This window comes from Chiloscyllium plagiosum, chromosome 1 (genome assembly GCF_004010195.1).
Source record: "Chiloscyllium plagiosum isolate BGI_BamShark_2017 chromosome 1, ASM401019v2, whole genome shotgun sequence".
Lineage (NCBI taxonomy): Eukaryota > Metazoa > Chordata > Chondrichthyes > Orectolobiformes > Hemiscylliidae > Chiloscyllium > Chiloscyllium plagiosum.
Genome location: NC_057710.1, coordinates 114,589,801 through 114,614,819, shown reverse-complemented (window position 1 = coordinate 114,614,819; position 25,019 = coordinate 114,589,801). Strand labels below are relative to the sequence as shown.

The 25,019-nt window shown below is 39.7% G+C and overlaps 1 protein-coding gene across 5 annotated transcripts in view; it reads right to left on the bottom strand.

The window, feature by feature from the left end:
- LOC122551906 (cytoplasmic polyadenylation element-binding protein 2-like) overlaps window positions 1–25,019 on the bottom strand; it is a 120,326-nt gene that overhangs the window by 27,772 nt on the left and 67,535 nt on the right. For 3 of the 5 annotated variants that reach the window (XM_043694477.1, XM_043694490.1, XM_043694505.1), the window contains 3 exons: window positions 17,425–17,448; window positions 10,050–10,226; window positions 9,863–9,952 (listed from right to left, as the gene is read on the bottom strand). In XM_043694477.1, the coding sequence (XP_043550412.1) occupies window positions 9,863–9,952; window positions 10,050–10,226; window positions 17,425–17,448 (291 nt within the window). The remainder of the gene's footprint in view (window positions 1–9,862; window positions 9,953–10,049; window positions 10,227–17,424; window positions 17,449–25,019) is intronic. The other 2 variants (XM_043694484.1, XM_043694496.1) reach the window with 1 other exon arrangement.

Below are 25,019 nucleotides of genomic sequence, written 5' to 3'. Positions count from 1 at the left end.
ACCTATTGTACTCTATGCTACTTTCTCCCCACCCCCACCCTCCTCTAGCTTATCTCTCCACGCTTCAGGCTCTCGGTTTTTATTCCTGATGAAGGGCTTTTGCCCGAATCGTCGATTTTACTGTTCCTCAGATGCTGCCTGAACTGCTGGGCTCTTCCAGCACCACTAATCCAGAAGCTGGTTTCAAGCATCTGCAGTCATTGTTTTTACCATGTACTTGGAAAGGCAAGGGCTGATTCGGGATAGTCAACATGGCTTTGTGCATGGAAAATCATGTCTCACAAACTTGGTTGAGTTTTTTGAAGTAGTAACAAAGAGGATTGATGAGGGCAGAGCAGTAGATGCGATCTATATGGACTTCAGTAAGGCGTTCGACAAGGTTCCCTATGGGAGACTGATTAGCAAGGTTAGATCTCTCAGAATACAGGGAGAACTAGCCATTTGGATACAGAACTGGCTCAAAGGTAGTGCTGGGCCCTCTACTTTTTGTCATTTACATAAATGATTTGGACGCGAGCATAAGAGCTACAGTTAATAAGTTTGCAGATGACACCAAAATTGGAGGTGTAGTGGACAGCGAAGAGGGTTACCTCAGATTACAACAGGATCTGGACCAGATGTGCCAATGGGCTAAGTGGTAGATGGAGTTTAATTCAGATAAATGCGAGGTGCTGCAGTTTGGGAAACCTAATCTTAGCAGGACTTATACACTTAATGCTGAAAATGTGTTGCTGGAAAAGCGCAGGTCAGGCAGCATCCAAGCAGGAGAATCGACGTTTCGGGTCTGAAGGAGGGCTCAGGCCCAAAACATCGATTCTCCCTCTCCTTGGATGCTGCCTAACCTGCTGCACTTTTCCAGCAACACATTTTCAGCTCTGATCCTCACTTTCTCCTTATACACTTAATGGTAAGGTCCTAGGGAGTGTTGCTGAACAAAGAGACCTTGGAGTGCAGATTCATAGCTCCTTGAAAGTGGAGTTGCATGTAGATAGGATAGTGAAGGCGGCTTTTGGTATGCTTTCCTTTATTGGTCAGAGTATTGAGTACAGGAGTTGGGAGGTCATGTTGCAGCTGTACAGGACATTGGTTAGGCCACTGTTGGAATATTGCTTGCAATTCTGGTCTCCTTCCAATCAGAAAGATGTTGTGAGACGTGAAAGGGTTCAGAAAAGATTTACAAGGATGGTGCCAGGATTGGAGGATCTGAGCTACAGGGAGAGGCTGAACAGGCTGTGGCTGTTTTCCCTGGAGCGTCGGAGGCTGAGGGGTGACCTTATAGAGGTTTACAAAATTATGAGGGGCATGGATAGGATAAATAGACAAAGTATTTTCCCTGGTGTCGGGGAGTCCAGAACTAGAGGGCATAGGTTTAGGGTGAGGGGGGGGGTAAGATACAAAAGAGACCCAAGGGGCAACTTTTTCACGCAGAGGGTGGTATGCGTATGGAATGAGTTGCCAGAGGCTGTGGCGGAGGTTGGTACAATTGCAACATTTAAGAGACATTTAGATGGGTATATGAATAGGAAGGGTTTGGAGGGATATGGGCCGGGTGCTGGCAGGTGGGACCAGATTGGGTTGGGATATCTGGTCGGCATGGACGGGTTGGACGAAAGGGTCTGTTTCCATGCTGAACATCTCTATGTCTCGATGACTTTATGACTTAGTCACAGGACTGGAAATGTGGCAGCTACACGGTTAGCAATGTCCAGTTTAAAGAGATGCTTGTCCTTCAGAATGTAGAGAGCTGTCAGATTAAAAAACAAATTGTAAGAGACGAAAATTAATTTAAAAGGTCAGTTTGAGGATAGTTCACAACAAGCTATGCTGTCATTGAGATAAATGGAGATTAGGAAGGCTTCAACTGCTCCTATGACAAGCCCTTCATCCTCAGGATCATTCTTGTAAATCTACTTTGGACTCCCTCCAATGCCAGCAAATCTTTCCTCAGATATGGGACCTAAAACTGCTCATAATATTCCAAATGTGATTTGACCAGAGCATTATACAGCCTCAACAGTACAGCTCTTCTCTTGTATTCTCGCTCTCTTGAAATGAACTTTCGCAAAGCATTGACAAGATTCCGCATGGCAGACTGGTGAGTAAGGTTAGTAAAATTGGCTTGAAGCTAGGAGACAGAGGGTGGTGGTAGAGGGTTGCTTTTCGGACTGCAGACCCATGGTGTGTCACAAGAATCAGTACTGAATCCACTGCACTACATCGTTTATAGAAATAACATCCATGTGAATTTAGGAAGTATGGCTAGCAGGTTTTCACTGACACCAGAATAGATGGTGTAGTAGACTTTGAAGGAGATTACCTCAGAGTACAGACAATCTGACAGCTCTCTCCTTCTAAAGGAGAAGTATCTCTCTAAACTGGACTTTGCTAATAGTGTAGTGCCACATTTCCAGTCCTTGATCAGATGGGTCATTGGGCTGAGGAGTGGCACATGGAGTTTAATTCAGATAAATGTGAGGTATTGCATTTTGGTAAGGCAAATCAGGACAGGACTTACACAGTTAATGGCAGGGCCCAGGGGAAGAGTTGGCAAACAAAGAGACCTGGGGGTGCAGATACATAGTTCCTCAAAGAGAGTCACAGGTAGACAGCATTTGGTACACTTGCCTTCATTGGTCAGAACATTGAGCATAGGAGTTGGGATGGCATGTACAGGACATTGGAGAGGCCACTTTTAGAATACTGTGTACAATTCTGGTTTTCCTTTGATAGGAAGGATATTGTTAAACTGGAGAGTGCAGAAAAGATTTACAAGCGTGTTGCCAGTACTGGTGGGTTTGAGTTATAGGGAGATGTTGAATAGGGTTCACCCCCCCTCTGGAGTGGCAGCTGAGGAGCAATAAGGAGAATTTTTTTTGAGGGTTGAGACACTTTCGAGCATTCTATTTCAGTAGACAGTGGAGGTGGGATCATTGATTTTATTGCCTAACAGAAATCTAACTCTGTCTTAAAAATATTTAAAGGTCACCAAGAGTAAATAAAAACGTGGAATTTGAAACATGTCAGCTTATTGTGTGGTGCAGCAGACTTATAAACCTAATGGGAGAAAGTGAAGACTGCATATGCTGGAGATCAGAGCTTAAAAATGTGTTGCTGGGAAAGCGCAGCAGGTCAGGCAGCATCCAAGGGACAGGAGAATCGACGTTTCGGGCATAAGCCCTTCTTCAGGAATGCCTGAATTCCTGAAGGGCTTATGCCCGAAACGTCAATTCTCCTGTTCCTTGGATGCTGCCTGACCTGCTGCGCTTTTCCAGCAACACATTTTTAAGCTTATAACCTAATGGCCAACATCAGTACTTAATCTGTAGTTTTACACAAGTTCATGAAAATTTTATATTTTGTATAACTTAAATCATTTTACTAAACTATGATGTATGGTTGCTACTTAGGAGCAACCAGTAGTTCCTTCCAAAGTTTAGTTCATACTTTCATCAAAAAGAGGTGGTTCTCAAAACGTTCCCCCCATTCCTCCAATTTGGTACCATGCATCACTGGGGAAGTAGGAAATCAAATGTAACTTTGCTTCGTAGCTGAGCTCATCCTATGGACTGTTTTGAGGAGACAAAATCTTCCAATACATTTCAAGTTCTGCAATTTGCAGTCACCATTGCAGAATGAACTTATACAAGCAGGCATATTAAATAAAACAACAACAAACAGGACAGGAGTAGGCCATTCAACTCCATGAGCCTGCTCTACCAAACAACAGGATCACTTTCCTCCATTTACTATATAATCCTCAACTCTCCTATTAATCAAGCACCTCTCTCAGAAATATACAAGGACTCTGCCCAGCAGCTACCACAGGCTAGGAGTCCCAAGGCATCTCAACCCTCAGAAGAAATTCCTCCTCATCTCAGTCTTAAATTCATACTCCTTTACAGGTGACTCTGTCCTCTGGTCTTAGACTCTCCCGAGGGGAAACATCCTCTCAGCATTTACCTTGTCAAGAATCTGAGATATTTCAATGAGATCACATATTCTTCTAAACTGCACCAAGTTGAGTTCCAATCTGTTTAGCCTTTGATCTTAAGACAATCCTCCAGATCAAGGATTAACCTCGAGAACCAAGTAAATGACATCCTTCTTTAAAAGGGGAACCATAACTGCTCCCAGTACTCTAGATACAGTCTCACCAGTACTTTCTACAGTTGCAGTAAGACCTCCTTATTTCTGTATCCCAACCACCTTGAAATAAGGGCCAGCATTCCACTAACCTCCCTGATTACCTGCTGCACCTGTGTACTGGCTTTCCGTGTTTTGTGCAAAAGTAAACTCAAATCCCTCTGCGTTGCAGCTTTCTGCAGTTTCTCCTCCACCTAAATATTTTTTCTCCGTTCCAAAACAAACATTGCATTTTCCCATATTGTATTCTATTTGCCAACATTTTGCTCATTTACTTTCAAACTGCCTCTGCTTGATTAGATTATGATTTTCCAAATGTTCTGCTTTTACTTCCTTAATAATGGATTCCAATGCATTTCCAAAAATGAGTTAGGCTAATCAGCCTATAGTTAACCCCTTTTTTGCCTCCCTCCTTTCTGAATAGGAGTGTTACATTAGCAGTTTTCCAATCTGGTCCTTCTCCAAAATCCAGAAATTTCTGGAAATTTACAGCCAATGTACCCACTACCTCTTAGCTACCTATTTTAGGATCCTAGAGTGCAAGCAACTAGGCCAGGTGACGTATCTGCCTTATTTCCCTTTAGTTGGTCGAATATTAATTCTCTCATGATGGTGATGGTTCTTAATTCCTCCCTAGTATGCTCCAATATTATTGGGATGCCTGAATTATCTTCAATCAAAGACTGATGCAAAATATCTGTTTAACTCCTCGGTCATTTCCTTGTTCCCTAAAATCAGATTCTCCCCAGATTCATTTTCTAAGAGGCCTATGTTCACTTTGACCTCTCTTTCCTTTTTATACATTTGAAGTACTTCTTCAGTTTTTATATTCCACACTAGTTTGCCCTCAGTTTATATTTTTTTAAAGTCTTCATTTTCTGAATTTATCCGTGTTATCACTAACTTTAGCCTCCTTATCTGATTTTCCTTTCAACTTTATACTACCATTAACTTCCTTGGTTAGCCATGGATGGTTTATCCCTCTCAGAAACTTCTCCTTACTGGGATGAATTCTTAGAGTTATGATTTACTCTATCACTGCCAGCTTACTGTCATTCTTGCTAATCCAGCTATCCAGTTCACTTTAGCTAATTGTCTCATTTCACTGGAACAAAGATTACAATTCATTTCTTGCCTGTTAAAATATCATGTTAATTTGAAAGCATAAATAAAACAATAAATATATAGCATGTAAGGATTTTAAATAAATTTGATTTTAAAAAAGTTCCTTTTAATACAAACTTTCTGATTCTTGATCATTCTAATCTTATTACAAAAAGTAAAGTACTGCAAATATTATGCAATTCCTAGATTGGATGATTGGTGTGAATGCTATTTGGTTGAATCTGAATCACAAGTGTCTCAGGTTGTATATTCTAAATAAAGTACATTAAATGGAAACTAAGTCAGAAAACACCTTTTGTAATTTGTATGGCTGGATAGGAAATTATAGTGAAGGTGGCGATTACTAATCCATTTAATAGCTTCAGCTGGTATAATGTGAATGGTTGAGATGTCATCAAGAATGGATCTCAGGGAAACAACTCTATTTAATCAGTCTAAATTTGTACTGTTCATTGAACTTTTTAAAAATGTTTGACTGTGAGACATGATTGCTACTGGCTCGACCAGCATTTATTGCCCATTCCCAAGTTCTCTTTGGAAGTGATAGTGATTGGTCTTCTGGAGCCACTTCAGTTGTACGTGGTACAAGTACACCCACATGCTATTAGGGAGGGAGTGCTAGCATTTTGATGCAGCAATGTGAAAAACAATGATACAAGTCCAATTCAAAATGGTGTGTGACTTGAATGGGAACTTGCAGATGGCGGTGTTCCCATTTTCTTCTTAATGGCAGTTGTATGGGTTTGAAGGATAGAACAAGAAGCCTTTTTTTTTGGCCAGTGTCAGCAGTTGATTAAACCTTCCACCAAAAATGTGGATAATAAAGTACAGACTTCGCTACTCTTGTGAGTTATCAAGTTATGGATCATGACATTTGCAGTCAATTAGACACCAGAAGGTGGGCTGTAGTTAGTTTGCAGATTATGAAGTCCATTCTAGTAGAGATTTTGGGATTTCAGAGGAGTGCACAGGGGATTTCCTTGGAGTTGCTGGGTCAGTGCAAATGCTTGAATCACTGAAATGTGTACAATGATACTTCCACGTGGCTCAAAGTTTTAGCATTTTGACCCAGTGACAATGAAAGAATGTGATATATTCCCAATTAAAGATGAGACACAAAGGTAGTGATGTTTCAATGCACCTTTTATTCTTGCACCTTCAAATAATGGAAATGTTTATTTTGAGAGGGGTTTTCAAGAAAGCCTTAAATTGCTGAGGTATACTTTGTAGATTGAAATATGTACCTAGGTTTATGCAGATTTGAGAGAGGTGCACAGTTACTATGAAGAACAGGGTGTAGATCAACTGAGTGATAGTGTTGTAGCTACACTCACCCAGCGCATGTGTAGAACATCACCCCATTTGTCTTACAAGAAGGAAAAAGGCTATGAGAATTAAGAAGCGAGTTCCTTGCCACAAATTACAGCCTCCAAACTATTCCAGTGGTTACAATATTTGTACGCCAAGGAATTTACATTAAAGCTTCACAAAAATACTGATTTAGCATCAATTCACCTTCATTTATTACATAAAGAAGTTTCTTTACATGTCATTATTGCTCTTCCTGCCAATCATGAAGCTATTCAGAGTTCACAATTTTTTAGACATTGGAAACAATTTCTCCCCATTCTTCATCTTCCCTCAACATTTTGAGTACTGAATAAATTCCTCAAACTTTCTTTACCAAAAGGAGAACAGTCTAAACTTCTCCAGTCTTTTCAGTATACTGCATTTCTTAATTCTTAGAACTATTCTTATAAATCTTTTTTGTGCCTTCTGCAATCCTTTTATATCCTGAAGTATGGTGCTTGGAAATGGATACAATATTCTATGAAACCCATTGGTTTGGTCTCAACCAAAGGTTAACAATTTCTTTGATTTTGTGCTCTATCCTTATCAATAAAGCGCAGAATGCCACATGTTTTATTAACCACTCTCAGCATGTCCACTCTCCTTAAATAATTTATGCACATACATGGCCATGTACTTTGCTCCTGCACTCCCTGATGAATTGTACTTTTATATTGGCTCTTGCATTCTTTTGACCAAAAGTAATCAATCATTTCACAATTCTTTGCATTCAATTTCATCTAACATTCCTCTAACCTATGTCCTTTTCAGTTTCTACACAATGCTCATGTTTTATAAATGATCCCAAGTTTTGCACCATCCCTAAATTCTGAAATTGTGCCCTATATACCAAGGTTTAGGCTATTAATATAAAAAGTGATATTCCAAATACTGATCCTTGGGCAGTACATGATAAACCTTCCTCCAGTCTGCAAGACAACTGTTAACCATTACATTGTCTGAATGAACTGAAACAGTTTCAAATCAAAGTTGCTACTGTCCAGTTATTCCACCAGCTCTAACATTGCTCAAAACTTTATCCAACAGTGTGGCACTTTATCAAACAGCTTTTGGAAGCTCATGTATAGCGCTGCCCCTTATTAAGCCTCTCTCACTTCATCAAAACATCATGTTTATTAGACACAATTTGTTCTTATTATTCCAAGCTTGCTTTCCTTAATTATCCCACATTTGCAGACATGACTTAAAACTTGGCCTAAAGTATCATTCCTAAAAGCTTTATCACCAGGGCTAAACTGACTGATCTGTAGGGACCTAGCTTACCTTTGCATCCTTTTTGAAGGAGGCTGTATCAATTGCAATTCTCCAGACCTTTGGTACACCTGAGTCGAAGGATGATTGGAAAATTATGGATAATGCTACTGTAATTTCTACTCACTTTCTACTTTCTTGTGCCTTTTCAACTTAAGTATAGGCAGCCTGCCCTACTTACCAATTTTAAATCAAGTATCTGAACTACATGCTCTTTAATAATGACTCGGCAACATCACGTTCATTGGTAAAACATTCATTTCATTCTCACTCATGCCCTCTATCTTCTTTTTGGTCTCTGACCCCATTCCTCATCTCACTACACTTATGACTACCAAAGACTTTTAATTACCTTTTATGTTAGTGACCAATCTTCTATCATATTCTTTTCTTTTTATACAACCCCCCCCCCCCCCCCGGCCACCTAAGCAGACTTAATTTTGTGTTATCTGCCCTAAGTACACTTCTCTGCTTCTTATCTCCATGTCTTCCATCATCGAGGGAACTCTGAATTTGTTTGCCCTTCCTCCCTCCTTAATAGAAATCTAACTTGAAACTATATATTTTTTAAGCTGAACAATGAACTGTCTTTAACATCTCGTCTGTTAACCTTCGATTCCAATTTATGACACAGATTCATTCTTATCCAAAGTTTTACTTGCCGCCTCAGTTAATTATTTTTACTCTGGAATGTTTTTTATCCTTCACTTGATCCAACCAATTTTTTTGTGACGCAATGATTACAGTCCCCTTAGTGAAGCCCAGACATTCATTCCACTTGGCCCACCTCACTCCCAAGAACTGAGTCCTGGAATTGCTCCTTTCTCATTGTATTGGAAACAAACTGCTGGAGAACATTCTCCTGAACTTATCTTTTGGAATGTTTGCTCACCTGGCCTTTACACAAGTACTTTCTAGCCTACAGTAGAGTATAGTGTACTGCTGGAAAAGCACAGCAGATTAGATAGCATCCAATCATTCTTTCCTTTCCTCCTCACAAATTTCTTTCTTTGCATCTTTCCCATTAGCGTAAAGCCGATAGACAACACTAGGAAATGTAACTGTATTTTAACTTTTGTCTCTTTGGTCTAGAGAAAGAACCTTTGCTCTGAACAACTCTAACCAAAACTCACTATTTGAAAATACCTGGACATGCACTTAAAACCCTGCAAGGTTACAGACCTTTAGATGGTATTTAGCAGTTGGCACATACACAACATACCAATTTACTACCTCCTGTGCCATAGATCTTCTAGTCTCCTAAAATTTAACAGATCGCTGCAGTGATCACCTAGGGCCAAAGTTCGTGACTTTCAACAACAGCCTGTGTGTTAGGGATGACTCCAGCCAGTGGAGCTTTCTCTTACTAAAGATGACAAAGCTAAGAACTGAATTTTTAAAAAAAAAATAGTCGCTATATTCCTACAGAGGAGCATCTGGGAGGTCAAGAAAGGGAATCCTTCATGGTAACTTCAGCCAGTGCAGGAATAGAATCATTTCATTGGCATTACTTTGCATTACAAACCAGCTGTCTAACCAACTTAACTAATTATAACAATTAAATGCCACAATCACACACCATTTATGAATACAGACCAAGAGTAGGCCATTTAGTCCCTTGGGCCTGAGCAACTTGCGATTTGAATTCCGTAATAATTTTCATTTGAAGCAAAGCAAAAGTTTGTAGATTAAAAAAGCAGTACAATAGTATTAAACCTCATCCAGTTCTGAATATGAATCGCTCCACTTCTCCTCCAAAACAAACTTACGGATTACTCGTTTTAAAAAATGCGGGTAGCTAATTTTGAATGTATATCAAGTAAGAAAGCAGAAACAATATGCCAATTTTCACAACTGAGTTAGCACCTATATACTAATAGTTTACTGATTTTATTTCATGGATAAAATTTCAAATTGTCTCTAGTTGGTTACAAAAATCTGAAACAGAGTCACATTAGATAAACTGCCTTACCTTTTGGTGGAAAATAAGATTTGCTTTCGGCCTTATGGGGCCAATCAACCACCAAAGGTCCAAAACGACGAAAACTGGCAGTAATTTCATCTGTAAAAGAAGAATTTTATAATGCATACAAACTCGACAAATAAATAATAGTTAGAAAGAAAATAAAACTCCTGATCTATATCACAGTTGACAGTACCTTCATCGATATCTGGGGGAAGGCCACCAACAAATACTTTACGTGAGTATCGTTCAATTCGTTCCCCATTCTGGTGAGAAGAGCAGCAATTAACAGAATTCAGAACCCCAGGGACTCCCTGATCACCATGTCCATCATCAAGAAAACCATCTTCTATGGGGAACAATGAGGAACGGCCTGCAAAAAATGATTAATTGAAATTTCAGAAAGTCAGCTGTATCACAAAGGACCAAGGTCTTGAAATTATTCAACTAGCTAATGCATTTAAATGAAGCTTCTTTTAATGCAAAATAAAGTCAAATTTAAAAGCTTAATGAGCAGTATTACAGGTGTATAAAAAGCTGAAATGTCAAATACTATGTGGCATGCATTTAAGGTTAGGAGGGGGAAGTTCAAAGGAAATGGGAGGAGCAAGTGTGTTTTTTTTTAAATACAGAGAGTGATAGGAGCTTGGAATGCAGTGCCAGGGGTGGTGGTGGAGGCAGATACAATAGAGGCATTTAAGAGAGACTTTTAGAAAAGCACATGAATATGCAAGAAATTGAGGGATATGGACCAAGGGCAGGCAGAAGGAATTAGTTTCATTTGGTGTCATGCTCAGCATAACATCATGGTCCAAAGGGCCTATATGCCTGTGCTTACAGTTCTATGTTCTAAAACTGTTACTAACTTCAACAAAGCAGGATTTTAATTTCAAACCCCGCAATTAAAAATTCTGCAGAGATGTAAAATAGCTTGCACCATTGTACATGACAGAATAACTGGATGGCATTCGCTGATAAGCTAGAAAATAAGATGCTCGTGGCGGTTTTGCTATTGAGTATTTGAACACAAAATGATTCAACATTCTGTATGAATGAAACACAGGTCCATTCAATTTAAATTTTCAACATTACATATCTACATTGTGAACTATTTCATAAATTAGTCATTAATCAACAATGCTTTAAAAGCCACAGAATCTGCAATGTATTGTATGTACAATGTTGCATCAAATTTATTTTTGACCAATGGATATTGCATTTTTTATTTAAACAGGATGTAAATCAATTGCAATGAGCATTTAATATGTAAACTGAAAGTTCAAAGTAGTCTGGAAACTCTACACAGTCACTGTTGGACATCAAACTCAATTACAGACAAATAGTTTATTATTGTCAAATGGGTGCCAGTCTAATTCATTTGCCTTTCAGATCACAGCCAAGAGTTCACGTTTTACAGGTACATAGGATGAGTAGTAATACAATAAATAGCATAGTGCCATGGGTATTGAAAATAAAAAAATTGGAGAAACTCAACAGGTCTGGCAGCATCGGTGGAGAAAGATATAGTTGAAGAAAAGTCTACTTATTCTCCAGATACTGCTAGATCTGCTGAGTTTGTTTAGTAATTTATTTTTGTTCACAGTTCTTTGTTGTATGTTATACCGTTGGTATCTAGTTGCCTGAGAGCAAGAAATGCACATAAAAGATGGCCTCATGCGATGTTGATTCAAGCCAAGATACTGTAAAACCTGGAATCAAATTGTTGCTTTTCTAAGTCTCAAGTTATTCATTAGGCTAGTTCCAGCAGTTTAAATTACAAGTTATAATTCAGAGGTAAATCACTTATTTTTCTGGAATGCAATTTGTATTAGTCTTAAGACTCATCAGTAAGAAAATGCACATTAGAGTTGAACTATAAATAAGCTTATTTCACAGCAATAAAAACTTGAAGACAAAACAGTATATATTTTCGACAAAAGGAGACTAAAAACAGATGAGACAGAAAAAGGGGACAAATGCACAAGTCTTGTAATCATCACAGTTTAGCTGTACATCTCCATCCTATATCAAAAACTGACTTAAAATACAAACATTCACAGAATGGAGGCAATACTAAGTATGCCAGGATTTATTCCCCATTCTTAATTTTCAGAATGCAGTTAATAGATAACTACATGGATCGAATATTCCCTTCATTAAAAGGACATTAACGAACCAGTTGGACTTTTACGATAATCGACAGTGTTTATTGCTATATTTTTATTGTGTCGAGGTGAGGTTTGAACTAAATGTCCACAGAACACCACTGTAGGGGTCTGGATTCTTTGTCCATAACATTACAATTTTACCACTATCTCCTCTCCACTGTTTACTCTATAGGATGCACATCTATTCCTACCAGAAGACAACAGATCATTCAACAGACCGCAAGGAGGAAACTGTAAACAGAGTATATTGTGTTCAAAGGTTGAACGTTGAGTTATTGTAATATTCAAACAGAATTCTTTCTCAAAAGCGCTAACACTTTGCTGTGCTTTGTTATTTCAGAATCTCAATAAAACAAATCAAAGTCAGTGGAAGTAGTCCTCAAATTTGGGCGGCACGGTGGCCAGCACTGCTGCCTCACAGCGCCAGAGAGCCAGAGATCCGGGTTCAATTCCCGCCTCAGGTGACTGCCTGTGTGGAGTTTGCACGTTCTCAGGTGAATTGGCCATGCTAAATTGCCCATAGTGTTAGGCAAGGGGTCTGGGTGGGTTATGCTTCAGCGGGTCGGTGTGGACTTATTGGGCCGAAGGGCCTGTTTCCACACTGTACTGTAATGTAATGTAATGTAATGTAATCTAAATCTCCAGCTAGCAATATTAGCTGATGCTGGCATTTCATTTGAAGAATCTCTATTAATTATATCAGTTTTAATTCAGCAGAAAAAAAATTAAAGAAACCAGGAAAAGACAGAAGCATGGACTCAGAAATTTCAAGTACAAATGTAGAATGTATTAATTTCAGTTTAAGCTGATTACATGCTCAGGGTGAGATACAAACACCGCTGCATAAAAGCAACTGAAGCATCTACAAGCTATTTTACAACTGATATCAATGCATTTTGTTTTAGTCTGAAAAAAGTTCTCTTTGAAGTCAAAATACGAAAGATGCTGGAACTCTAAAATAAAAAATGTTGAAAATACTCAGGTCATGAACTTTTTTCACTCTACATAAAACCTGCAGCTTATGTCAATGATGTTTACACAGAACTGGTAGAAGATAACACATTTAAAACAAGCCACTGTTGACATCTCCTCGAAACCAAGGATGACATCTGCCAGTCTTCATAGTCCCTAATGATGACTCAACAGTCCAATTATGAATCAGTGGGCCAGTTAGCCTGAGAGAAGGCAGCTCAACAGCTAAGGTTTAGTTCTCTCTCTCTCCAGTCATTGCTTCTCTACAGTAAGTTAAACAATTAGTTCCCGATTGTATCGTGGCTTGTTGGAAGAGGTGTGGCAACGTGATATCGGTTTTAGAAATCCTGCCACTAATAACCACCTGATGTGGGATATTTGATGGCAAGGAAAAAGTTCCAAGTTACAGAAAGATACGGACAGGTTAGTCAGATAGACTGTAATCCTGAAAAGTGTCAGGTGATGCAGTCTGGAAGTAACAAGACAAGAGAGTACTCAATAAATGGCAGGACACAAGGAAATTCAAAGGAACAGAATGATTGTCTCCACAGATCCCTCAGGCAGCAGGACGGGTCAACAGGTTGATTAAGGAGGCATATAGGACACTTGCCTTTATCAGTTGTGGCACAGATAATAAGAGCAGGGAGGTTATGTTGGCATTGTACAGAACTTTGGTTAGGCAGTAGCTAGAGTACTGCGTATAGATCGGGTCACTATTACAGTCAGGACGCAATTTTACGAGAAGGAACGCTCAGGAGATTCATTAGGATGTTACTTGGGATGTAGTATTTCAGCTATGAAGACAGGTTGGATAAGCTCAGGTTGTTATACGGAGAGCAGAGAAGGCTAAAAGGGGGACCTGATAGAGGCGTACACAACTCTGAGGAGCAGGGACAGGGTGGAGAGGAGGCAACTGTCCCCCTTAGTTGGAGGTCAATTAGAAGGGCTATAACATTAAAAGATGAAGGGCAGGAGGTTTAGAGGGGATTTGAAGATATTTTTTATCCAGATGACGACGACAATCTGGAACATCGTGTCTGGGCAGGGTAGTAGAGATCCCTCTCAACTTTTAAAACTTAGATCAGCATATGAAATATAATATTCAAAGCTAGGGGCCAAGTATTGGAAAGTTGCAATTAGTGCAGATATGTTATTGCAGATTTGATGGGCTGAAGTGCCACTTCTCTGCTGCATGACTAAGCATAGAGACAATGAAAGGGGATTAAAGATTAAAATGGGAAATCTGTGATGGGTGGAAGACATTTAAAAAATAAAGAGAATGACAGTGCATGGACCAAGAAAGGAAGCAAAAGATGGGCGTAAAGGCAGTGTTAATGGGCAGATATGAACAATTAACCATGGCTGTCTGAAAGACAGTAGCAGCAAACATTTCAAAATTTTGAACTTTGATAAATCTTTATTATGATCAACATTTTCAACTGAAATATTAACAATGCCTCTCTACATAAATGTTGCCCAAACTGTTGATGATTTTCAGCATACATTTTAGATTCATTTAACTTGTGCTGCCAAGTGAATATCATTCAGGAGTGTTCAGACTGCCTTATACAGAATTCTGTTGCAGAATCATTCGTGGTTTTGGCAAATTTAAGAGGACACAACTACACTTAACTCCACAAAATTAAACTCTACCCTGGTTTTACAAACATAGGTGGAAACAAAATATGCATTTAGGCTGTGAATATTCCGAACATTACGTAACAGAGCAATGACAGTGCAAAAATCAACCTGGGACAAAATTATCCACACAGGCTGCATTACACTATCAAATTCCACTTAGGCACTATTTCAGTGAAACTGGGTGACTCAAACTGCTACGCTGCAGGCAGCAAGAAATTACTGGATATGTGCATCAAATGAACCTCAAGGGTAAAAATAACTGAAGGAATATATTTTCCAACTGACAATTTCAATTGTATTACATCTTTCTTAGTGTTACCTAAACCAGATATTATTGTTCAGGTAGTCAGAGAACCAAAGCCACATTGGAGTCATAGTAGTTGCAATACCATTTCCGCCAGTAGGTCTCACACCACTGCTTTCCAGAATAATGGTCCCAATTTTTGGAGTCATTCTATCCCTTTAGAATTGATACAAAGCGAAAGTCACTTTATAGTTATTCTAGGATTGCGGTGGAAAACTCCCAAGATAGTATTCTTAATCTTATTTTATTTATTTGGATTTTAGAATGATATAGTGAAACAGTATTATTGAAGTAGTTCAAGTTCATCTTGGGGGAAAGAGGGTGGTCCACTAAAAATTCAGAAGATCATTGGGTGGCGGATGCTGTGGCGAGTAACATATTCTTCAACCCCACCAAGCCATTTGATGGCTTACCATCTACAAAACAGGTCAGGAGTGCATTGGAATATTCACCACTTTCCTGGATGAATGCAGCTCCACTGACATTGAAAAAGCTTGAATGCCATCCCACAGTAAGCAGCCTACTTGATCAGGACTTTTCACTGTTTAAATGTTCACTCCCCTTAACTAGTGACAGTAGATGAAGTGTACCATGAACAAGGTGCACTTCAGCAACTCAACATCCTCCTTCAACAGCACCTTCCAAACCTGTAACGTGTCATCCAGGAGGACAAGGATAGCAGATACATGACAACACCATAATTTGCAAACTGCTCTGCAAGTCACAGATCACTTGGAACTATATAACTGAATTCATTGTTACTAGGTCAAAATCATGGAATTCTCTCCCAAGAAGCACTGTGCATCCATACTGCAAAGTACAGCAGTTCATGGCAGCAACTCAACACTACCTTAAGGGTAATTAAGGATATGTAACAAATGCTTACAATCCAATGAAATTAAAATAATTCTGGATTTGCCATTAGGCAAGTAAACCTGCAGAGAAAACATGCATGAATTACTAGACTACAGGGTAAAGAAGAAACAGCTAGATTACTCCCATTTTCTTTTCCTCCTCCTTTCAAATAGTGTAAAACCCACATTCTGACCTTGCTTTAGTCCTGAAGTCACATGTTCATGTTCCTTCTCTCTTCAGAAATACTGCTGAACTTGAGTACTGCCAGCACCTTCTGTTTTTACTTTATATTGTAAAGGAGAATGTTGCACACAAAATTAAGATTTTGAGCCAGGATAATACTGAATTCATCACATGACTTTTGTATCCTGCTAACAGTTAGCTTTATTAAACTCATTGGTAAGAACGAAAACAATCACCTGCACGATTGACATTATTTGTCAATCAATCAGGTGGATAAATTATCCATAGCTGTAAAATATCCCTATTAAAATGTTGAATATTAGAAATTATGTCCACACTGGGCAAAAGCACTGCCCAGTATGATATGGAATCCCAAAAACGTTTCCAGGTTCAATTCCTGGCCTATGCAGTTAGCTGACACCAACATGCACATTAGTTGGGCTACATAATATCTTTCATTGTATTTTACCTCATTGACTTGAGGGTACATCTTTCTAAAAATAAAAAAAAGCTATGGTCCTGGTGGTCCTTGCAGAAAACAGGATTGGATATTGGGAGAGGATGAGATGGAGTCAGTTGTGATACCGTCCATATATTGACTCTACTCAAATTATTCCCTCTGTGGAATGGCCAAATCAGCAAGACCTTTATAGTTGTCAGTACCTGTGACACAACATTCCTCCAGCAGGAGTTACTTCAGAAAGTATGGGGAGGCAAAAGGAAACTAATTTTAACTCACCATTTGATAATATTAACACATATTCAATGGAAAGGAAATACTACAATTATAATTGGGGCAATGAACAGATTTGCTGAGGAATTTCCAAAAATCCAGTTCACTGGTTACCAAGTCGTTGTTACTAGACTATTCAAACAATCAGCAAGTTGTCATTTCAAATTCTGAGTTCTGCAGTTTTCAGCTAGACAACCAGTTTCATTTGTATGACATTAAATCTTGGAAATGAAAGAAATGGGGCAGGTCAGTCCTGCTCTGAATATCCCTTCATGCTTGCCAACAGAATACTGCAACACTGGCCACGCAATGTCTGCACCTTAACCTGAAGCAGGAGCGGATGCCAAATCAGGCCGTCTGAGCAAATATTTTAAAAAGCCACCAAATGGAAAGAACACCCCAGGTAGGAAAACTCAACTTGAGCAAAAAGTACTCCGACAACTGAATGGATTGTCATACTGTTTTGTACTATACCAGGGTAATGATGCAAATTTAGAGCCCCTACTCTTTCTTGAAGGGCTTTATAAAAACATAATCCACAAGTATAACTACTTTTCTGAAGCATCAAGTGCAGCTTTATGATCATGCAGATATTTTCTGTACATGCAGACCTAATGAGAAATCAGTATTCAATTAATCAACACAAGTAACTAGTGATTGGTTATCGAGTCACATTGATTCATTTACAAACCAGCACTAAAAACCAAATGTTTACCTCGTCTTCGCCCATAACTTCTTGCTGCATGCAAACAAAGAAGGATAAATAGGATTCATCAGTGTGCACTTATATTTCACAAATTCTATGGTAAGCAAACTAAAATTGAATCTTTATAAACAGAAAAGATTGATTGGTTTTATGAATCCACTCTCACCTCTAAGGACACAACTGAATTTTGTTCAGCTGTAATTCTACAAGACTGAGTTTTAAGAAGTCATCAACAAAAATAGCAAAGGTGAGATTAAGTTATCAATAATTGCTTATGTTAACTAAATCTTTAGATCAAACCCTGTATTAATTGCAGAATTCTTCAAAATAGTTTTAGTATCCACCACTGCAGAACAAGTAACAAACATAAATGTGAGTGATTAGTAACTAATTGGCAAAGTATATTTCAGAATTACTATTTTCCTTGACGATATGGTATTTTGGGAGCACAAATTTATCTGGTGAATGAAGGGGTTTCTAGGCACCCAGAATCTGTATAAATTTCACTAGACAACAAAAAGAGCAGCCTTGAACAGAAAGGAGGTTACTACTCCATACATAAAACACTTTTGAAAGGAGGAAAACAAGAAAATCTTGTATAACCAGAAAGACAACAGTTATGGCGGAGCCCTTGCCCACTAAAATTTAGAAGTTTAGTTGTACTATCATAGCAAGCTGAATCATTTTCTTCTCTTCTTTGTATTCTTAAAACTAGTGATGTTGTTCAGTTGTTTTCCCCCCAGATTAACTAATAAATGTTATTGAACATGGTTAGACTCAACAGTTGCTAACAACCAAATGCTTTTCAACATAATGCAAATAATGGAAGTCACTGTTAGCAGAGTTTCAGAAGGTAATACTAAAATGCTTTGCCATAGTTAGAGTCAATGAATCTAGAATGACAATAAATGTGAAAAGCCAGGGAGCATGAATATATACTACTGAAGTCTTGCTAGACAACTAGCCATACTTCAAGCAAAATTGTTCATGCACAGCTACAATACTGGTATATACCTGGCATTGTGGAAAATTGTCCAATATGTCCTACCCACAAAATAACAAAAGGCACAAGCATAATCCAATCACCATTAGCCTATTCCCAAATCATTAGCAAGTGATGGAAGTCTGTTGGTGATCATGTAGCATTTACTAACCAATAACTTCTTAAATGCTGCTCAAATGGACACTTTTTGACCAAAACAGTCACATCCCTAAAATGTAAAGCCTTTGATCAAAGAAATAAATTCATGAACCAAAGGAAGATGGACCACCATTGACATTAAAAAAAACAAGGAACACCAATAAAACTGAAGGCAATGTAGGTCAGAAAAAACCTACCCACTGGCTGGTGCCTTATCTAGAAGAAAAATGGCCTATATAGAGACTAACCATTTCAATTCCAGGACATCAGAGTAACATGCACACAATGTAGTGTTCAGGATCTACCATCTTCAACCGGTTTAAAGATCTTCCTTCCATTATAGGGTCAAACATAGGATGCTTTCTGATGATTGCATGGTATTACGCTTTATTCACAACCCCTCAGGTAATGAAAGTCCAGATACACAGAAGATACTGCAAGTGCTACACCAGATTAAAATTTCAACAATCTGGTCTGAACAATACACATTTCCTAAACAGAACACTCATAACATTTCAGATTTAGTGATTAGTGTGGCACTGACATCCTCTTGCCTGACATGAAATGCATCCTGGCCAGGTTACAGTGCTATGCCATCAAACAGGTGAAGCAATCGACTTGAGAGTTCTCAGACAATAAACTAGGATTTATAAGCTGCTGCTCAAGCTTTACTTTTAAATCGTTTCACAAAGTGAAAAAATGATGATTGTGGCACACATGGAATTACAATAGAATACCAAATTTTAAAATTATTGCAAACATCTATGGAAGTTTGTCATAGTGGGAACGTTTAACAAGTGTATATTTTATACACTTAACTGCCCATATGTGGATGCTAGCATTGCCGTCAATTTCACGATTATAATGACAGCAATTACTGGGCTTCACCTTATTACAATTCCATCTTGGCTCTTACACATGTTGTAAATTAATATTTTAGTTTAACAATGACTTCATTCAACAAACATTTTAACAAAAGCAGGGACTGTGCTTCAAAGGGTTTATTAACTAGATTAAATGTGGGAGCATCCAAGGAATGAGAAATCTTTTATACAAGGTAGTTTCTCTTTCTAGTTTAAAGTTGATCTATGCCAAAGCATGCCATCATTATAAGAGACTCTTATGATTCTGTACTGGCCTATATACTGTAAAGTCTGGAATTTCTTTATTTGCTTGTAACACAACCTATGCTGTATTAGGAATAGACAAATTATATGCAAAACAAACTGCATTTAGAAGAGATGATTGGAGATTTTTTTGGTTGATGGTGGGAGAAGAAAGGAGAAGAGAATCAAGTTAGGTGCTTAATACACATGAAAGTCAATCAGCATGTTTCAGCATTTCCAAGCAAGTTTGAAAAAAAAAAGTCAATTTGATTTTCTTCCAACGCAAATCATACTCCACTTAGCTAAATCCAGAAAACTTCCTACAGTCTGGTAACAAAGATTAATTTTTCTTTGTGCACTATTGACTAGATCGAACTGTTATCAGCTGGGACAATATCTTGCAAAGTTACTATAAACTGCAAGGAAAGAATCTTTGACCTCAAGTAGCTCCCACTACTTGAATTATGCTGGTTGGATAACCAACAATAATACCTTTAGCATTCATTAAGCATTGATGCCTTTGACCTCCTTGGCTCTGCTGGTTATGGGACCTTGTGGTGCACTAATCGGCTGCCATGTTTCTTTACGTGAAACAGCAATTAAATGTCTAAAGTATCATCTTGGCTACGAAGTGCTTAAAAATGCCCTAACATTATGGAAAGGATTTCTTTAGATGCAGCATATTCTTTTGTTTCATTAAAGAGAAAAGTGGCAAGAACTTTTCACAAAGCATAGTAAATTTTGTGATGTGTTGGCATAGTTTTGTCACATCTACAAAAACAAGTGTGAATGTTTGGTTATTGCAGCACAATTTAATAGAAAGCATATTTTCTAGATCACAGTAGGAAAGTCCATTTAACACCTGATTGTTTTACAAGTTTGAACAAGATGGGAATTCAAAGAACTGGAGGCAAGACAAGAATAAATATTTTTCTTCCAGAGAAGCAACTTTTTCAAATCACCGAGTGCAATAGGGAAGTACCACAGCCAGATTATTACTGGAGCTCCAAACACAGCAGCTACTTTGGAATTCAGCTAAAGGAGCAGAAAGAAAGTTTAGGAACTCTAGATTAAGTTAGGACTCACATTAAACAGCCATGGGATTGTTCAATAAATATTTTTATTTCATATTTCTAGTATCTGCATGAATTTGCTCAAGTATTTATCCGACATCAAATATAAAAGGAGTTACCAAAACTGTTAGAGCCATGTAGATCACCATTTTATACGAATATTGAGGAAGGAAATTGCATCGATACAACACTTGTCACTTCACAAAGGAACAGGAGTCGGATTTCATCTTGAATCTAATCCATCATTCAATCAACTGCATTTTCCTGCCCTGGTTCCATAACTCTCAACAATCTTATTAATCTTTATTAAAATCAATTTTAAATTTTGTCAAGTTCAGCATTCACAGATATGTAGAGAATTGTTTCCATTCTCTTTGTGCTTTCCCAACTTGCTTGCTATTCTTCATAAATCAGGGAAAGGAAAAATTCTGCCCAAATGTCACTTTTTACTGAAGATCCACTTAACCCTGTTGTTGGCAAAAAATGGGTCTGGTTATGTTTCCATGGAGCACTATTCAGTTGGACCATACCAAATCACCCTGTCCTACATGGAAAACTTTGAAAGAAAACACATTCGATCACGTGTCTACATGTTCCCTGGACAGATGCACCACTGCCGTAACTTACAAATGAGCATGAGGATGCACTTTGACTGCTAGGAAGAAAGATTCTCAAAGTTTGGGAGAAGATTTGTAGCTCGGGTGCTTGTTGTTGTGGTTCTGTTTGCCGAACTGGGAATTTGTGTTGCAGACGTTTCGCCCCCTTGTCTAGGTGACATCCTCAGTGCTTGGGAGCCTCCTGTAAAGCGCTTCAGGTGATCTTTCCTCCGGCGTTTATAGTGATTCCTATCTGCCGCTTCCGGTTGTCAGTTCCAGCTGTCCGTCGCAGTGGCCAGTATATTGGGTCCAGGTCGATGTGCTTATTGATTGAATCTGTGGATGAGTGCCATGCCTCCCTGACTGTTCTCTGTTTGGCTTGTCCTATAATAGTAGTGTTGTCCCAGACAAATTCATGTTGCTTGTCATCTGCATGTATGGCTACCAAGGATAGCTGGTCATGTCGTTTCATGGCTAGTTGGTGTTCATGGATGCAGACCGTTAACTGTCTTCCTGTTTCTCCTATGTAGTGTTTTGTGCAGTCCTTGCATGGGATTTTGTACACGACTTTGTTTTGCTCATGCTAGGTAGTGGGTCCTTTGTCCTGGTGAGTTGTTGTCTGAGAGTGGCTGTTGGTTTGTGTGCTGTTATGAGTCCTAATGGTCTCAGTAGTCTGGCTGTCAGTTCAGAAATGTCTTTGGTGTATGGTAGTGTGGCTAGTCCTTTGGGTTGTGGCATGTCCTCATTCCGTTGTCTTTCCCTTAGGCATCTGTTGATGAAATCGCATGGGTATCAGTTTTTGGCGAATACATTCTATAGGTGTTCTTCTTCCTCTTTTTGCAGTTCTGGTGTACTGCAGTGTGTTGTGGCCCTTTTGAACAGTGTCTTGATGCAACTTCTTTTGTGCGTGTTGGGGTGGTTGCTTTCTTAGTTTGGGACTTGGTCCGTGTGTGGCTTTCCTGTATACCTTTGTGGTGAATTCTCCATTCGGTGTTCTCTGTACCATCACATCTAGGAATGGGAGTTGGTTGTCCTTTTCCTCCTCTCTAGTGAATCTGATTCCTGAGAGTGTGGCGATGATGATCTGGTGTGTGTTCTCTATTTCTGTGTTTTTAATGATTACAAAGGTATCATCTACATATCTGACCTAGAGTTTGGGTTGAATTTGCGGCAAGACTGTTCTAACCTTTGCATTACCGCTTCTGCTCAGAGTCCAGAGATGGGTGAGTTCATGGGTGTGCTGTTGATTTGTTCATTTTTTTGGTTGTTGAATGTGAAGTGTGTTGTGAGGCACAGGTCCAGTAGTTTGAGTATGCAGTCTTTGTTGATAGGCTCCCCGTCTTGTTGCCTGTTCTGTATGTCTAGAAGTTTGGCTATTGTTTTTCTGGCTAGGTTTTTGTCGATAGAGGTGAACAGTGCCGTTACATTGAATGAGAAAGATTCTCCCTACTCACTCAAGTCTTATCGATTCCACACAATGCCCTTCTGGACCTGTGGTGGAAAAGAGACTGTTGCCCAAATAAGTCTTTCCAAAATGGGTCTGGAAAGAAATGTAGTGGTTTTTGTTAAGGTTCACCCTGATCAGTCCTGCAACACAGGATTCAGTGCTGTCTAGATTGTTTACAGGGGTGGACATTGGGAAAAATATTAAATGCTGCTGGAGATTATCTACTCTTATGAAAGATGTTTGATTTGACTAAAACCTGCAGATCTTCCAATACACAGAATCAAGAACAGTTGACTGACAACTATTGCCAACAGACAAGCTTCAAGGTTGTGGACTAAGTGCCATGGCACTTGAGGAAACCAATGGCAAGGCTCAAATTGGGAAAGCCCACTGTCTACCCAGGGCTAGAAATAATATAAAACCTCATTATATGCCAAAGAGAATGTTTGACATGAAACTTAATGGATACTGTGAAAAAAATATGTAATACAAGTGTAGTGAGGCATCTTGGGTAAGGAATAGATCTGCACTGCACTTTACAGTCAAATTTGACATTATATAATGTACAATAATAAACTTTAAATTTGTACTTTGGTTCCATGCTTTTTTTTTGGTTTGACATCAAGTTAAAAGGAAAAGAAATTTCTAAGACTTGCTTAAATGACCAATTTACTACAGTCAGAAGCAGACATTTTAGAACAGAATATTGCAAACTATTCAACAAACCAGTGAATCCTCCCATTTCCTCCAGACCAAAGGGGTAGCCATGGGCACACATATAGGCCCCAGTTATGCCTCTCTCTTTGCTGGCTACATAGAACAGTCGATCTTCCGTAATTACACCGGCACCACTCCCCACCTCTTCCTCCGCTACATTGATGACTGCATTGGCGCCACCTCGTGCTCCCATGAGGTTGAGCAATTCATCAACTTCACCAACACATTCCACCCTGACCTTAAATTTACCAGGACCATCTGACACCTGCCTCCCCTTCCTGGACCTCTCCATCTCCATCAGTGGCGACCGACTTGACACTGACATTTTCTACAACCCCACCGACTCCCACAGCTACCTGGATTACACCTCTTCCCACCCTACCTCTTGCAAAAATGCCATCCCGTATTCCCAATTCCTCCGCCTCCGCCGTATCTGCTCCCAGGAGGACCAGTTCCAACACAGAACACACCAGATGGCCTCCTTCTTTAGAGACCGCAATTTCCCTTCCCACGTGGTTAAAGATGCCCTCCAACGCATCTCATCCACATCCTGCACCTCCGCCCTCAGACTCCACCCCCAGACTCCACCCCTCCAACAAGGACAGAACGCCCCTGGTGCTCACCTTCCACCCCACCAACCTTCGCACAAACCAAATCATCCGCCAACATTTCATCACCTCCAAAAAGACCCCACCACCAGGGATATATTTCCCTCCCCACCCCTTTCCGCCTTCGGCAACTGGTCAGGTCCACTCCCCCTACAACCCACCCTCCCATCCTGGCACCTTCCCCTGCCACTGCAGGAATTGCAAAGTTGCGCCCACACCTCCTCCCTCACCTCTATACAAGGCCCTAAAGGAGCCTTCTACATCCAAAGTTTTACTTGCACATCCACCAATATCATTTATTCTATCCGTTGCTCCCGATGCAGTCTCCTCTACATTGGGGAGACAGGACACCACCTAACAGAGCGCTTCAGGGAACATCTCCGGGACACCCGCACCAATCAACCACACCGCCCTGTGGCTCAACATTTAAACTCCCCTCCCACTCTGCCGATGACATGGAGGTCCTGGGCCTCCTTCACTGCCGCTCCCTCACCACCAGACGCCTGGAGGAAGAATGCCTAAGCTTCCGCCTTGGAACACTTCAACCCCAGGACTTCAACAGTTTCCTCATTTCCCCTTCCCCCACCTCACCCTAGTTCCAAACTTCCAGCTCAGCACTGTCCCCATAACCTGTCCTACCTGCCTGTCTTCTTTTCCGCCTATCCACTCCACCCTCCTCCCTGACCTATGGGCGGCACGGTGGCCCAGTGGTTAGCACTGCTGCCTCACAGCGCCAGAGACCCGGGTTCAATTCCCGCCTCAGGTGACTGACTGTGCGGAGTTTGCACATTCTTCCCGTGTCTGCGTGGGTTTCCTCCGGGTGCTCCGGTTTCCTCCCACAGTCCAAAAATGTGTAGGTCAGGTGAATTGGCCATACTAAATTGCCCGTAGTGTTAGGTAAGGGGTAAATGTAGAG